Source organism: Populus nigra, chromosome 7 (genome assembly GCF_951802175.1).
Source record: "Populus nigra chromosome 7, ddPopNigr1.1, whole genome shotgun sequence".
Lineage (NCBI taxonomy): Eukaryota > Viridiplantae > Streptophyta > Magnoliopsida > Malpighiales > Salicaceae > Populus > Populus nigra.
In genome coordinates, this window is record NC_084858.1 from 1,212,283 (window position 1) to 1,228,148 (window position 15,866).

The 15,866-nt window shown below is 31.8% G+C and overlaps 2 protein-coding genes across 2 annotated transcripts; both read left to right on the forward strand.

The window, feature by feature from the left end:
* Positions 1 to 4,693: 4,693 nt before the first annotated feature.
* Positions 4,694 to 5,693, forward strand: LOC133699107 (WEB family protein At1g75720-like). Its single transcript, XM_062122245.1, has one exon. It carries the CDS (start codon positions 4,816 to 4,818, stop codon positions 5,527 to 5,529), a length of 714 nt encoding a protein of 237 aa, XP_061978229.1. The 5' UTR covers positions 4,694 to 4,815; the 3' UTR covers positions 5,530 to 5,693.
* Positions 5,694 to 10,163: 4,470 nt separating this feature from the next.
* Positions 10,164 to 14,021, forward strand: LOC133698534 (nifU-like protein 2, chloroplastic). Its single transcript, XM_062121483.1, has 4 exons — positions 10,164 to 10,391; positions 10,498 to 10,609; positions 10,765 to 11,075; positions 13,626 to 14,021. Exons 1-4 carry the CDS (start codon positions 10,299 to 10,301, stop codon positions 13,812 to 13,814), a joined length of 705 nt encoding a protein of 234 aa, XP_061977467.1. The 5' UTR covers positions 10,164 to 10,298; the 3' UTR covers positions 13,815 to 14,021.
* The last annotated feature ends 1,845 nt before the right edge of the window (positions 14,022 to 15,866 follow it).

The window sequence follows — 15,866 nt, forward strand, 5'->3', positions numbered from 1 at the left end:
AGAAGAATAAGAATAAGAATGTCAACTTTTAAAAACTCGTAATTTAAGTTATTAGACCACAAGCACCTTGCATGGAAAAAATATAAAACTCAATCCTCAACAAATCAAACATTGAAGAATAAAATTAAAGAAAAAGATTCAAAACTAAAAAATAATAATAAAAGAACGAGGATAAAAACTAAAATAAAAAATAAACTAGAGGGCAACTAAAAATTTTCGATTGAAGAGTGAAATTAAAAAGAAAATAACTTTAACAGGAGGATTAAAAAAATCAAAAGAATAAGGACTAAACTGGAAAAATAATATACCATAAATTTGGAATGAAAGATGAAATTGAAAACAAATAATATACCAAGAAAAAAAATGAAAATTAAAAAAATAAGGATCAAATTAAAAAATAATATATGACAAATTAGGATTGAATGATGAAATTGAAAATAAATAAAACTTTTACAAAAAAAAAAAAGAACAAAAATCAGAAACTAGAACAATAAAGGCTGGAGTTGAAATATCAATAAAAAAAAGGATAATTATTAATTTTTTGGAGGAAGGAGAGAGAAAATAAAATAAAAAAAAGCCTTAGTGGCAATAAACCTCTTAACAAGAAAAGAACACAACAACTAATTAAATGACATTGCGGAAGGCCATTTTTAGTCATTGGAAGGCGTAGTATCCATTACTTAAAAGGCATAGGTGCCACCCACATGTTAATAAATTATTCAATTTAAATAATATTTAATGTTCATTAGAAGAACAAATTGCCCTAGTTCCTTAGCAATGGCAAAAAACCAAAGTGAAAAATACAAAAAGGCCCTAAACACAAAGTTTATTTATTTTTTTGCATTAAAAGGTAAAGTTGTAATTTTACTATAATTAAAAAGTAAAATGGATAAAAGGCCATTGTTTTACGACTCTAAAATACTTGTTACGAAGGATAATCTAGTTATTTTAGTCTGTTTTAAAAAAATAAAAAAAACAATTATATTCTCAATTAATTTTTTTAACGACAAATGAGATGTATAAAATAACAAAGTACCCCTAACATTAAAGTAATTGATATTTTGTTGGAAGAAAAAAAATGATAATTACACGAGTATTAATAAAATATATCTGACAATTGCCTTTTCTTTTAGTTTTTTTATTATTATTATATGATGGTTACCATTAGATATGCTCAAAATGTATATCAATATATCGGTCCAGATTTCAAAGGCTAAACCAGGCCTATATTGGCACTGGGTTAAACAAAGGATAAATTGGGCTAAAATAATTTGGATCGGAAAATTTTAGGAAAGTAAAAAAATAATAATAATAATACACAGAAGATAATTCAAAAAAAAATTAAAGAAAAACATTATCAGATCAAAATCAGGTTTTTTTTCTCCGGAATTACTGTTCTCTCCCCTGATAACCAATTGCACTACCCTATTTATTTTTATATTTAAAAAAATTTATTTTTTTATTCAAATTAATATTTTTTTTATGTTTTCAAATCATTTTGATGTGTTTATATCAAAAATAATTTTTAAAAAATAAAAAAATATTATTTTAATATATTTCTAAATAAAAAATATATTTTTAAATATGCTATTTTCAAAAAGATGTGAACAGTGAATCTATAGACTTTGCCATGCATAGCAACCAAGCATGTCGACATTTATTTGAATATTATCATACACGTTAAATAAATATATTAGCTAAATGATGTGATAATGGTTTTAATTAGTATGAATTGTTTAAATTTCCATTATATTTCTTTAAGTGCATGCATCTTCATTTTATTATTTTTAGTTTTTACTATAATAAAAGAATTAATTTTCAAAAGTTTGTCACTAGATAATTAAAGAAATGCACTAACATAACTTGGAAGCAAACAACAACACGAAGTAACATATAATGAAAACATAATTTTAAAACAAATGACTAAATGCCTAGGCAATACAATTATATAAAAACACACGTTACTTTCTATTTTTCAATATGTATGTTTTTGTCATAAATGCTCAACAAGGTCCAATTAAAGTTGTGAATGAGTTTCTCTGTCTATAATATAATATAAAGATGTGTATGAATAAATGATATAATTGGGATCTAATTATTTGGTTCACAATTAATGTCGATCTTATCAATATCATGTATTTCTTGATCATCTTCATGATCGTATTTCTTGATTTCAAAAACATGTTGGTTTATGAACACCAAAAGTTCTTTCTACATCTTTCATTATAGGCTCTTGAGCTATAGCATGTAACTTTTGCTTATTTTATTGTGAAGATGGAATTTGTTTTATAAAAATTTACCATGTATATATATATATATATTATTGACAAGATAATATATCATTGTATAGTCATGAACATTTAATGAATAGTTAACATATGGATGTGTCCTTATAGCAATTTAAAAAATATAAGAGATCGTTTTAAATTGTTGATGTCATTATGAGATCCTGGTAATCCAAAGAAAGCATACCATATTCAAAGTTCATATGAGACCATGTCGTTTAGGTGGGCAATTCTTTCATTTACAATGCATATAATCAATGCTTTTCAACATTTCAAAAAAACATATATAGGAAAACCATGTTATTCACTAACCATCGATGACCTAAGGATGCATGCTAAAACAGTAAAGGCAAAAAAATAAACCAAAAAGCACAACAAACAAGATAACAATAATAAAACAAAAGGAGAAGCTTGATCCTAAAAAGTTCATAGTGAAGTCATTATTTTGTCGCACCCGACATCACGACAGCCTTAAAAATTATTTGAGGAAAAGAACAAAATTTCTGGCATCTTGTTTTTTTTGAGGAAATGTCTTGTTTAAGAAGTCGTCACCTAGTATTATAGTCACTAGGAACCCTAACTGGTCAACAAAGATTCTATGGTACGAAACTGGTTACACAAAAAAGAAGATATTATCACTCCTCAAGCGTTCTACCTGAGGTAGGTTGCATCGCTAGTTTTGTTTTAAATTGTTAAGGGTTTGTTGTGTTTTATTTTTTATGGTTTGCCTATAATATTCTTGATTGTAGTGCCAGTGAATATTCGGCTACGGATATTTTCAACTTTGGTATCGGTAAATATCACGTAGCAAAAAAACAAATATGGTAATCTTGACTCTAGCGCTAGTGAATAAACCAATAAAATGAATCTAAAACAAAGCATACATATTTTTTTTTATCTTTTTTTTCTAAAAGAAAGAAAGAAAGAAAAAGTATCGAACACCGAATTTGCATTCACAAATTCATAAATCAAATATACAATGAAATACTATAAAAAAAATATGAGGGACCTACAAATAAATTCAAAAGGATCCATAAATTTTTTTGGAATTTTTCTAATATTAAAAATGGTTTTGTTTAGCCAAATATCAAAATAAAAAGGATTAAAATAAAAGGAATTGGGGAAGCTGGACCCGAGGCCTAAGCCAAGCTTTTAATTTCTTTTTTATTTGGCTGGGTCTGGCCCACCTGCACGGGCTGGACCCAACCATCTTGACCCATTTACTGGTATAAACCAGTAACCCAACCGGTCTTTAGCCACAAGCATGTGTGAGTTGTTAATGTCTGAGATACCATAAGAAATTCATAAGATAGAGATATCTATGGTCTTATGTAATTGTTAGAGTTTCTTCGTTCTTAATAAATGTTGATAGGTTTAGAATTTTTACCAAAAATATTGAAAATTACTTGTTAAAATATTTTATTAATACTTGAAAAATATTGATAAATAAATTAGAGAAACTTGATTATCATGGATAAAAAATATAAAAATTAATTCTAGCAGAAATATTGCATAGGATTAATTATAATGGATCAAAAATCCTAGAACTTCCATCTTGGTTTAAACTTAACTATTTAATTTGGTTTTTGTTAGCTTATAAAATGACAAATCATTTACTTTGTTACTTGTTACGAGGACTTGCAATATCAGCTCATATTAATAACTCTATTTATTAGGTACCAATTAGTTATCAATATAATTAAAAGTCATTTTACATTACATTACAAAATTCTCAACTAGACTTGAAGCTTAAAATAAATAAATAAAATAAATCATTACTCCATTGAACTAAACAATAATAATAATAATAAAAAAAAAAAAACAAAAGAGCGCAAGATCATATCAAATTGTTTGCTTTTGAATCAATCAAACCGAACGTATAAAACAAATATGGATAGAGAAGGAGACATTGAAGTATTGAAGTTATGATCACCATTGTTTTATCTAAAATTCTTGCAGTCGCCATTGTAAGCAGACGACGAATCAAAATCCGAGGACGACATATATCAACGATTATATATTCAAAACTCTTCTTTCTCTCTTTTCTGGTCGTTAATTACTTGTTTGGCAGATCCAAAAATGACAGTTGCAGAGATAGATTTTCCGTTAATGTTTTTGTTGTTATTTTTCAATTTTCTATTATTGATCAATTTCAACTTGCTTTTTTGAGATTTATAATTTTATATGTTGTCTCAATTAGAACAAAAACCCTTTGATTTGTTTTAATCACAGTACTTAAGCAAATCTGATCTCTTGATCAAGAGTTAATTATCCTCCGTACGTGCTCGAGTACTCCACCTCACATGCCTCAACCGTTGGTAGTTTACTAGTCTTTGTCTTCCTCCTCCAAACTTTCTGATATTGTCTTCACCTTGAAACAACAGTCTCCATTTCCCATACCTTCTTCTTTCTTTTCACTCTCTGTAATCTTTGAAGTGAAAGCAAAGAAAACCAGGCCCAAGCCAACCCTGCAGGCCATCATCAAATATTCCCTCTTACCCCTTCCAAACACACCACTTTCTACATCAATATGGAAACACCAATGACTCCTTCTCCAAAACCAGCGAAAAACCACAGCTCCTCGGTTGACTCTTCTCGCCCATTTCGATCCGTCAGAGAAGCTGTTGCCATCTTCGGCGAGAGATTTCTCGTAGGAGAAATATACTCTCCAAAGCCTTATTATACTCCTCTAAGAGAAGAAACTAATGCATGGAGGTTCTTATCACCAAGCCCCAGTTACAAAAGCCCCGAAGAAGATCATCATGAAGTACAAAATGATCAGATCTTTGGTACTCTAAAGAAACTCGAGGCTGAACTTGAGGAAACAAAGGCAGAACTGAAGTTGCTAAAGGAGAGAGAGTCCGAGACCGAAATTGCACTGGCTTCATTGAATGCTGAGCTTCACATGAATTTGTCTAAGTTGGCTGAGGCAGAGGCAGCTGCGGCTAAAAAGGCGGCAGAGTCGACAATAGCGGTGAGTTTTGAGAGGAAAAAGATGGAAGATCTTCTCAAGGAGGAAGAAAGGAGGAGAGAGTTAACGGTAAGAATGGAGAATTTTCCAACCTTGGCTCAGATATTGAATCTTGGGGGAGAGCAAGGGTCCTTCCGAGGGAAGAAGGAGAGGAAGGTAATGAAAAAAAAGCCTATTGTTCCTCTTGTGGGAGATTTGTTTTTCAAGAAAAAAGGTTCTTCTAATACTCTTAACAACCCTCTATATGCATCCCCTGAAATGTATTTTAATTGAGAAATTTTGGAAAAACTTTCCATTGATGTCGTAGAAAAGTGTGTGCATGCGTGCACTGTTGCATGCAAGGTGAGTTAAATTTCTGTATATGATGCATATGTAATGTGTTTTTTTGTGCCCGCGCTATTAAAAAACTGGAGAATTTCTCCAATATTGCTTGTTCATAGTTTTGCAGCCTTGCAAACCCTAAATATACCAGGCAGAGGGAAGAATCCCGAGTTGATTCTTCCATTGACATGGATCTTTTTTGATCTGGGTCATGTTTCTTTCCTTAATTAAGCAAGAGGAACCACTTATCCATTTTCATTTAACTCCATGTGTGCATAGACAAACTAGCTCATATATATGGCTTCAGGCACTCCACAATATTTTTGGTTCCCAAAAGTAATTATTAGGGAAGAAAGTTAACTATGGATTCCAGCATCCAATAATGCGAAGAGCATGATGACTAGCTGCATTGGATGAATTTTTCATGTGTTTTCCTTCTTCCAGCATCACATTTTTCCAAGTTTCTTGCAGCAAGATTAAAATCAAAATCAAAATCAAAATCATTACTATATATCTATATGTTCTTAATTACCCATGAAATAGCGCAAGGATGTTCCAAGCATGAAAATACTAAGATATTAGGACATTAATATTGAAACATGGAAAAATTACTTAAAATCTCACAAGACTTGAACGCGGTAATATTTTCCCTTCAACATTTAAAAAACTACACTTTACATACCATGCTCAAACCTTGAAAGGTTTTATGTAATTTTTATATAAAACAAAAGTATACCATGAATTTCCTAGAGGATGCAATTCTCACTACAGAATTTTGCAATTTACAAATAGAATAGTCTGTCGATAGTTAAAAATTAATTTTGTTAGCATGACTTTTACCGACGGGCTCGCAAACGATTACTATTCATTAGAAAAACTTTCCTCGATAATTTCTATTTTGTTTGTAATTTCATCGGTAAAATAATCATTGATGGATTTACCTATGGAATAAGTACAACAAACAAAAAAAATTACTCGCTTTATTTTGTCGGTATATCCATCGGTGTCATATTACCGATAAAAAGATCATGTATAACATCCTCATTTTCGAGATCAAACAACACAATTATACCACTGAATTTGTGGGTAGATTTTTTTTTAAGGTTTACCAAAATTTCTACTGAAATTTCGGCAGAGCCTCTCCTATACTGGAAAGTTCCAAGTTATCGACAATTTATCCTGCACACTTTCATACTCATTCCACAATCATAACATATTCATTTTGCATCGCAACTACAATCACTCCTAGTCACAAGTATAATAACTCACATATTCATTTTTCCTTCTCATTTACAAACACATACAAACGGTAGTCAAACATGGATAAGCAACATCGATATTACAAGCATAAAATGGTAAGAATCTTAAGTCTCGATGATTAATATAAAGAGTTACTAATACAATTCGAGTCATACAATTACTTCAGGCAAAATACATTGGCATTCATTTAATTTCTAATTCATACAAAAGGAACTAGAAACACTAATTTCCTAATTCATTCAAAAGGAATTAGAAGCATGAATTTCCTAATTCATACAAAAGGAACTAGAAACACTAATTTCCTAATTCATTCAAAAGGAATTAGAAGCATGAATTTTCTAATTCATACAAAAGGAACTAGAAACCTAGGACAGTACTCCCGACGTGAATGTGAAGGACCTACTATAACAAATTATGGAAATAATTATATGAAAAGTAAATATACAATAGAGATAAGAGAGAGTCACAAATACATGTATTTACATATATAATTGCCTACTCATTAGTACAAGATTATCATTGTCCATGAAATCCACACTTAAATTTTTCCTTTACTACTTTTAGGGCCTATCATTTCGTAACTCACTTATAGTTTTCCTTCTCTTTTTTTTTTATTATTATCCATTATTCTCCACAGGATACACCCATCTTATCACCTTATCCCAAATTTAGGGAGGTTATTGCTGACACTAATAATTTCTATTAGTGTCATTAGTCGCCCTTGATCAGACCAACTAATCAAATTCTTGGTAATGCCGGCACCAACTTACCGGTTGATGTCATTAACTATTTTCAACCCGAAATAGTCAATCAATTCTTTTCCACCTCACTTTGGAGATTTTTACGGTAATGTCAATGCCAATGTCTCTTGACATCATTAGCTCCTTCTTGGGAAGCTAATAAAATTATCCTGGGTTTGCCAATACCAACATCATTTTTTGATATCATTAACTATTCTTAATATGAATAACTAATCAAGTCCAACATTCATTATTTTTCCATCAAAATCATGTCGATGTTAGCAAATCTTACTAACATCATTAGTCGTCTATATTCGGGATCGACTAATCAAGTTTAAAGGCAGTTGTTTTGGATTCATCATTTTAGTTCATTATTCAAAATTGAAGTCCATAAGTCCACAACCAAAATCAGAATTCAATCCACATTCGTTTCATCATGTCTTTCCTCCCTTTAGCTTTATTCACAGGTGTTAAATTATTAACATAGAATACTAATTTCACTCTTAACTAAGGAGAGTTTAGGTGTGAAACACTACTTGCCACCGATGTTCGATTCGCGCTTCCTAGTTGTTGTTGTACTCCCCTCGCGGTTCCTCCTAAATTTACAAGTACACCATATTAGTTCATATTCAATTGTCATTTCGTAAATAGTAAGGCAACAATAACATTTACTCTTTATCATCTGAAGAACTTTTCAAATTAAATTTGAAGTCACCACTTATGTTATTTGTCCTTTTCACTTTAATCTTGTATCTTTCAATTCAATCATTTCTTAAAAAGAAATGTAAGTAATTTGGTGCTAATTTGAATTCAAAATGGTTGGATTGTGAAAAAAACAAGTTCAAAGATCAAATTGAAAACTGAAAATTAATTTTTTTTAAAAAACTAATTGTTATAATCTACGGTGATAATGATTTGTGATAGTGTATAGTGTACATGCTATAATAAATTCAACTCACGGGTTAGTTTTTTTTTATTATGTGGCTTGCGTCCTGCGGCGGGTCATATATTTTTATTTTCTATAAAAAATTATATATGCAGGTTTTTCAATGTATTTTTGTAGTTTAAAAAATTTAATTTCAAATAAAAAAAATTTATGCATACATGTAATTAAATAAATCAAGAACTATGTGTGCGAACAAATAAATAAAAATTCTTTAATGATATTTAAAAATAAAAATTGAAAAATTGAGAGACATGTTTAGTTCAAGTTATTTAATTTTGAAAGATGAGATATTTACTCGGTTGTGTTTGCTAAATTTGTTTATCAAAATATTTTTTTTTATTCAAGCAAACAATAATAGAAATAAAGACACAAATTAAATTGATTGAATAAAGTAAAATATGGAAAAAAAACTTCAAAGTTGTACATATTAGAATTATTATCTAAAATATTTTTTTTATTTTAAAAAATAAAGTTCATCCATATAAAAGATTAAAAGAAATTATAGATGAATAAAAAAACTCTTCAAATTTAAATGCATAATCAAAAAAATAATCGTCATTTCAAAGAGGTTTTCTAAATAAAATAAAAGAGTGAAGGAGTACTAATCTAAATATAAATTAAAAAAATTTAGAGAAAAAATGATAAAAAAACATTAATTTAAAAAATAATTAGAAAAAAGTAAAGGTCAGATGTTGTTGGACCTTGCCAACCCGTCTGACCTTTTTTTTCGAGCTTGCGTGAGAGGACTCTTATTTTTTTATTACAACTAGGGTGGGTGACATGTCGTCTGACCCTAATTTTTTTGAAAAAGAAAATCAAATGACACGTCAACTACTGTGGCAAACGATGTATTGTCTGATTTGCCTAGATTTCGGCTATCATTGTGGTCGAAAAATCAAGATTTAAGTTTTTTTAACCGAAAATTCTGTTTTTTAACTCATTTTGACCTAAACACCTATAAAACACTTTAAAAATTATGATAAATCTATCTATGCCCTTTAAAAACCATCCTAAAAATTGAAATCAACTCGAAATAAAAAATAACATGAGTTAGATATGTTTTTTTCATGAATTTTAAAAGTAAAACACATCTAATATAAAATTCTCTCATCAAATAGAACCATTTGACACATATATTATCCATTTTGATGGCTTAAATTGGTGTCAACGATATGTTTCTCTTTTTATCGCCAGAATCTAGTGACTTTTCTCTTTCCTCTTAACCAGGAAGTAAAAATAACAAAAATAAATTTTTGTACCTAAATAGAATTTGAAAAATATTGAGATACTAAAACTTGTGTTATTTTTTAAGTTTGAAGACTAAAATATATTTTTTTACTAAACTCATGACACACCATCCATATTTGATATTTTTATCATTTTGGTCCCTTATATTTTAATACCATTATTTTATAAAATAATAAAATCAATTAATTTCCAATTACGATTAAATTACTGAGAGAAAAAAATAAAAAAATAAAAAAAAATAAAAATTCTGCATAGTTTATCCGGGTGAAAGTATTAACGGTACACTTTTTTATAGTGAAAAAATGGACAACTTTTAGTTTTATACTTAATGGTTAATAATTAGGAAGATAAAAAAAATTAAAAAATTGGTAGCTGGTGATTATTTTTATGCCTTCTTGGCGGAATCAACACCCCAAACAAACAGAGACCGAGCTTTCTCCGCTCCTCTTTCTTTCCCATCTCCCATAAACCACTGTCCGCTTTTCCCATTTCCTGCTAAAATCCAAAACAAAGGAAGAAGTAGAGAGATGCAATCGGTGGTTTGGAACCCAACTCACTGTAGCGCCCAACAAACCCTAGACACCTCCTGCAGCTCTCCTCTTCCTCTTCTTCATCATAAGGTCTCCTTCTCTCTCCCTGTCTCCTTTTTCTTCTTTTTTTTTTCCTGGAATTATTAATCAGTTCTTATTATGAAGATGACTATTTGAATCCCGTATGCTTTCACAGAGTTGTAAAGGCTTTTTTGGTGCCCATGTGAGGAGCGCCAATCAGCTGCGGCGAGGCACCCCTTGCCATTCCTTACGGGCTCGACTGCCTTCTTTCACACAGAGGAGGCTAGGTTCGTTTTTTTTCTTTTCTTTCTTATAATTCAGGATACTGATTCAATTAACTCATCATACCCATTTCTCTTCTTTTAATTTGGAATAATGGGTTTATTTTATTTTATTTTGTTAAGTAATGTTGCTGAATAGGTTTTTTTTTGGTATTGTATAGTTGTAAAGGCTGTTGCTACTCCAGATTCGGCGGTAGAATTGCCGTTAACGGCGGATAATGTTGAGAGTGTATTGGATGAGGTTAGACCCTATCTGATTTCAGATGGTGGTAATGTGGCATTACATGAGATTGATGGGAATGTTGTACGGTTAAAACTACAAGGAGCGTGCAGTTCTTGTTCTGCTTCTGTTACGACAATGAAGATGGGTATTGAGCGTCGTTTAATGGAAAAGATTCCTGAGATAGTTGCAGTAGAAGCTATATCGGATGAAGAAACCGGACTTGAGTTGAAGGAAGAAAATATAGAGAAGGTAATCAAATTGGAGCCTTAATTTTTAGTGCTGTTATATGTTGTGGGATTGAACAGTTATTGAATGGTGAATGACCTCTGGTAAATATCCACATTGTAATGGGTGAATGAAAAAAAATAAAATTGAAGATGCTAAGTTGCGGGGTGACAATTGAAAAAGAAAAGAACAGAGTGTAGGTTTCCACTCGATTCACTAATAGCGTAAATCATCTCTGTGGTTCTCTACTGCTTCAGGAATTCTGGAATATTTTCCTTCATTTACAACTTAATCTTCACCGGCATGGTTTTGCACCAACTATTATTTTAGCTCTTGGTGTGTAATTTTGGTCTAGGTGCTGTGTTTGTTTTAGATACATCTTAAAGTTGTCTAAACTAGGATGCACTTTGAGAGTCCCTTCTGCCATATTCCACCAACTGCATCTACTGGCTAAGCAGTTTCAACCCCCTCCTGTTTTTTTCCCCTGTCTTGGAGAAACTTAAATTGCAGGTTGTTACTGCATAGTACCATTATGGAATTTTGAGCAAGGTTAAATCTTTGAAATCATTGAATGCATGGTCAATGGTCCTCTACTTGCTCAATCATGCCTAATACCAAGGCTTCCCTCCCTTCTAAGAGAATTTTACCTTTGCATGAAAATGGAATTGGAATTATGGGCTAGGTTCATTCCTGCATGGCCTATTGTCAGATGATTAGCTTACGTGGTCCGAAAACTGTCATCAAGGCAAACCAACAAATAGTTGCCTAAATTGTTAATAAGGTTCTACTTGACTCCTTTACATCCCAATAGGGTGCTGCAGTTTTTGTGATGTGCTCATAGCATATGATAGGTAGCCATTAGGTAATGTCTTTGACTGGGCTGTCTATCAATAATAGCCTTAATTGTAAACAACTTTCACCCTTTGGAATAGGGTTTTCAAAATCCCTGGGTGGTCTTGAGTGTTCTATACCTTATAAGAGCTGCTTTTAACAAAGGTTTGAGGGTGTTGGGAATTCAAAAGGAGGAAGTGTAGTGAAACTGGGCTTTGTCATTGATTTGAAACCTTTGGTTGGAGGGCAGCTTTAGAATCTTTTAAACTATGTTTGGTTTGGGTGAGGGAAGGGCAAGGGGGGGGGGTAAATAAAGGTAAGGTATGGAAGGGAAAGTAAAGGTGGTGTATGAATTATTTCCTTGTTTGGATCAAATGAGGGAAAAGGAAGGTTATGAACCCACCTTTGTTTTGTTAGTGGAAGGATGATAAGGTTTAATTTTGTAATTACTAAAATGTATTTAATTATAAATTTTAATTTTTGTATTCATGAACAGTGTGTTAAATTGAAACAAACTTGATGCATCCAATAATCAGCTTAAGCCGACATTATTGAAAATTAAATGATCAAAGTAAGCTTCAAAAAATACATAGCAATTGACATTAAAATTTCAAAGAACCAAACATTATAATTACATCAATTACCTTTTTGCAGATCTTGAAATGAGCTATTGTAGAAGAGCATGAAAGCTAGAGAGAAGGAATAATAAATTGGCAGATTATAAAGGAAAAACTCAATCAAACTTTTGAAATAGGAGATTTGGTGTTTGTTAACAGAAGATTTATTGTATTGTTGTAAAGATATGGGTTTAGAAAGAAGATAGGCCATATACGTTTTGATTTATCCTTCTAATAGAAAGGATAGATCTGGAATTAGATTAAAAAAAAGGTTAACAAAGGGAAAAAGAGGCCAAAAATTATAAAACTTGTACCATTCGCTCGTTTGGAGTGTTAAGGATTTTAGCAGTTACTGGAGTTTGAGGGCTTATAGAAAACCCTCCCATTCTCTTGCAAACCCTCCCATTCCCTACCCTTCCTCTTAAAATTTTTTTTCCAAACAAAGTTTGGGAGTTCCAAGCCCGCCCCACCACTCCCCATTAAACCCCTCCAAACAAACACAGTGTTAGGGTTAGAAGCATTTTTTTGTCCTGCTTTAGGATTTAGTCGTAGCTCTACTAGCTTCAAATCAGTGCTGTCGCATTAATATGTAGTCGTGTTCATCAGCAGGTTTGCAGTGAAATTGGAGAGTTAGATGTCATAACATTGTTGTTTTTGGATGGTTCTTTACAGCTTTTGTTTCTAAGGATGAAGTCTCTTTCTCCTGCATCATGCATCCTTCCCCTGTTCTCTGATACTAAAGTTTATTTTTTTTATTGAAATATATGTTTGCTTCTGTCAAGTCTAAGATGGTCAGAAGCGCAACAGGATTTTTGTGGTAGTGTAGTTCGTTTTATCGAGGCCCCTGAAGTTGCAGCCTTCAAGATACAATATCTGATAAGAGCTGTTTCTGACTGGCAATGTTCTGCTTTTCGTTAGTGCCCATAGCCTCATAGGCTGATGGCTGGGTTGATATATATATACATATATCTTCCTCTTTTTTCCTATGAAAACACCCCTGCTTCCCGCTCCCAGAAGAAGCCTATAATACCTGCATGTATATGCAGATGCAAGTTATAAAGTATGTGATGGCTGTTTTCTTCTCAAACTTCAATGTTTTTAGCTGATAACTTGTTAATTGTGCCAGGTGCTGGAAGAAATTAGGCCATACCTTGTTGGGGCAGCTGGAGGATCTCTTGACCTAGTGGCAATTGAGGAGCCAATAGTTAAAATCCGAATAACAGGACCAGCAGCTGGGGTCATGACCGTACGAGTGGCTGTTACCCAGAAATTACGAGAGAAAATTCCAGCCATTGCTGCAGTTCAACTCCTATGATATTCTTGCAGATTTCTAGGCCAGGACATGAGTTCATCAAATAAACAGTTATCAGATTGTGTACAGTTTAGATGGGTGCAATTGCTTGAATACTGATATTCTGAAAATCCAATTAAAGGAAATTGAGATTGCAAGTCATTTTGTATTCACACAACTATCTTCACCATGTTCAGTGAAATATAGTTGTAGATATGAGATGATTTAGACTATGTTTTTGGTTCAAAATGTGTTTGGCTTGAAAAAATATATTTATGTTTTTTCAAGCATAGATATGCAGATAATCCGACACTTAGTGAGATAAGTAGGGGAAAAGGTGTCCTGTAAAACTTTGGTTATTGGTGCTAGGTTAAAAACTGGAGGTGGATTATTGCAAGCTTGAATGAAATCTAAAATTGTTTTTAAACATAACAATTTTATTTTTTTCTCAAATAAAGCATATTTGATAGTTGCTTAAAGCATGAGACCTGATGAGTTCATATGGCTCCAGACATATACGTACCTACTTAAGAAGAAGAAATCCCTGTAATACCAAAATTGAGGATTCACCTAAATTTGCTTTCAATTCCCAAAAGTACATATGCAAATCTTCATCATCAAGTAGTTCTTCTAGCTTCTCTTTGGTTGCGCCGCATGAGTCTTTCGGGGTAGGGTTTAGTTAGTGGAAGAAATAAAAATATGTTTGGTTAAAAAAATATAAAAGTAAAAAGTAAACATATTTATGTAATAATTTTGGAGTGATTTTTTATATTTTTTAAAAATAAAATATATAGAAATATTTTCATTTAATTTTTGTTGTTTTTGTTTTTTCTATTATGAAACAGTAATCAAACGCTACTTAATAATGTTTCTCGAAAAGAGATATATAATTCAATCGGAGACTTTTTATATCTTAGAGGGTATTTAAAAATATAATAACGGTTGTTTTTTAAAGTGTTTTTCACTTAGAAATGTATCAAAATATTGTTTTTTAGTTTAAAAATTGTTTTTGATATCAACATATTAATATGAAAACACAAAAATAAAATTTAATTTTTTTTAAAATATTTTTAAATTGTAAAAAAGAAGAAGAAGATTTCCCTTTTGTTATTTGGTCGGTTCTGTTCAACTCTTGTTTCCAAGGATGTAGTCTCTTTCTCCTGGATTACAGTTCCTTCCCCTCTTCTCTCTTACTAAATTCTAATTTTCTATCAAAATATATATTTGCTTTCGTCAAGTCTAACATGTCCAGAGAAGCACTACAGCAATTCTGTGGCAGTGTAGTTCATTTCAACGAGGCTCCTGAAGCGACTCCCTTTCAGATACAATATCAGATGTAAGCTGTTGAGCTGTTTTGGACTGGCAATGTTCTCCTTATCATTAGGGCTAATAGCCTCACAGGCTTATGGTTGGAGTGACACACACACACACATTTCCTTCCTTCTGCGTGTAAACAAACACCCTGCTAGCTCTCCAATCCCAGAAGAAGCCCAAGTTGTGAAGAATATGATGGTTGTTTTCTTCTCAAACTCCATCGCTGTTAGCTTATAATATGCTTGATAACTGTGCCAGGTACTCGACGAGACAACGCCATGCCTTGATGGGGCTGCTGGAGGATCTCTTGAGCTAGTGGCAATCGAGGAGCATATATTAAAATCCGAATAACAGGGCCAGCAGCTGGATTCACGCCTTTACGAGTGTTTTGCTGCAATATAACACATAAACTACGAAAGAAAAATCCAGCCATTGCTGCAGTTCAGCTCCTGTAGTTTTGCTGCAGATTTCTAGTCCGGGACATGAAGATGATGAAGATAATAGATTCATTATCTTTACGTGTTAGATGTATCCTCTTCTGTGTCTTTTTAAGAATTCTTTTTTTATAGATTTTTTGTATATTCATATTTTCGTTTGTACGAAGATGACGAAGGAAGATAATACAACCTGCGACCTAACGTGGGTTAGGTAACTAGTATTCTTCCAAAACTGCTAAAAAAATATATGAGAAGTTGTAAAAGTATTTAGAGTGAACTAGATTAATGACTCATGCCGCAGGGGTGATTAAATTTTTTAAATATC

Excerpts from the sequence above, each read along its gene's own strand:
- LOC133699107 (XM_062122245.1), top strand. The coding sequence starts at position 4,816 with ATGGAAACACCAATGACTCCTTCTCCAAAACCAGCGAAAAACCACAGC.
- LOC133698534 (XM_062121483.1), top strand. The coding sequence starts at position 10,299 with ATGCAATCGGTGGTTTGGAACCCAACTCACTGTAGCGCCCAACAAACC. Across the intron at positions 10,392-10,497 it reads TTCCTCTTCTTCATCATAAG|AGTTGTAAAGGCTTTTTTGG; the intron begins GTCTCCTTCTCT and ends ATGCTTTCACAG. Across the intron at positions 11,076-13,625 it reads AGGAAGAAAATATAGAGAAG|GTGCTGGAAGAAATTAGGCC; the intron begins GTAATCAAATTG and ends TAATTGTGCCAG.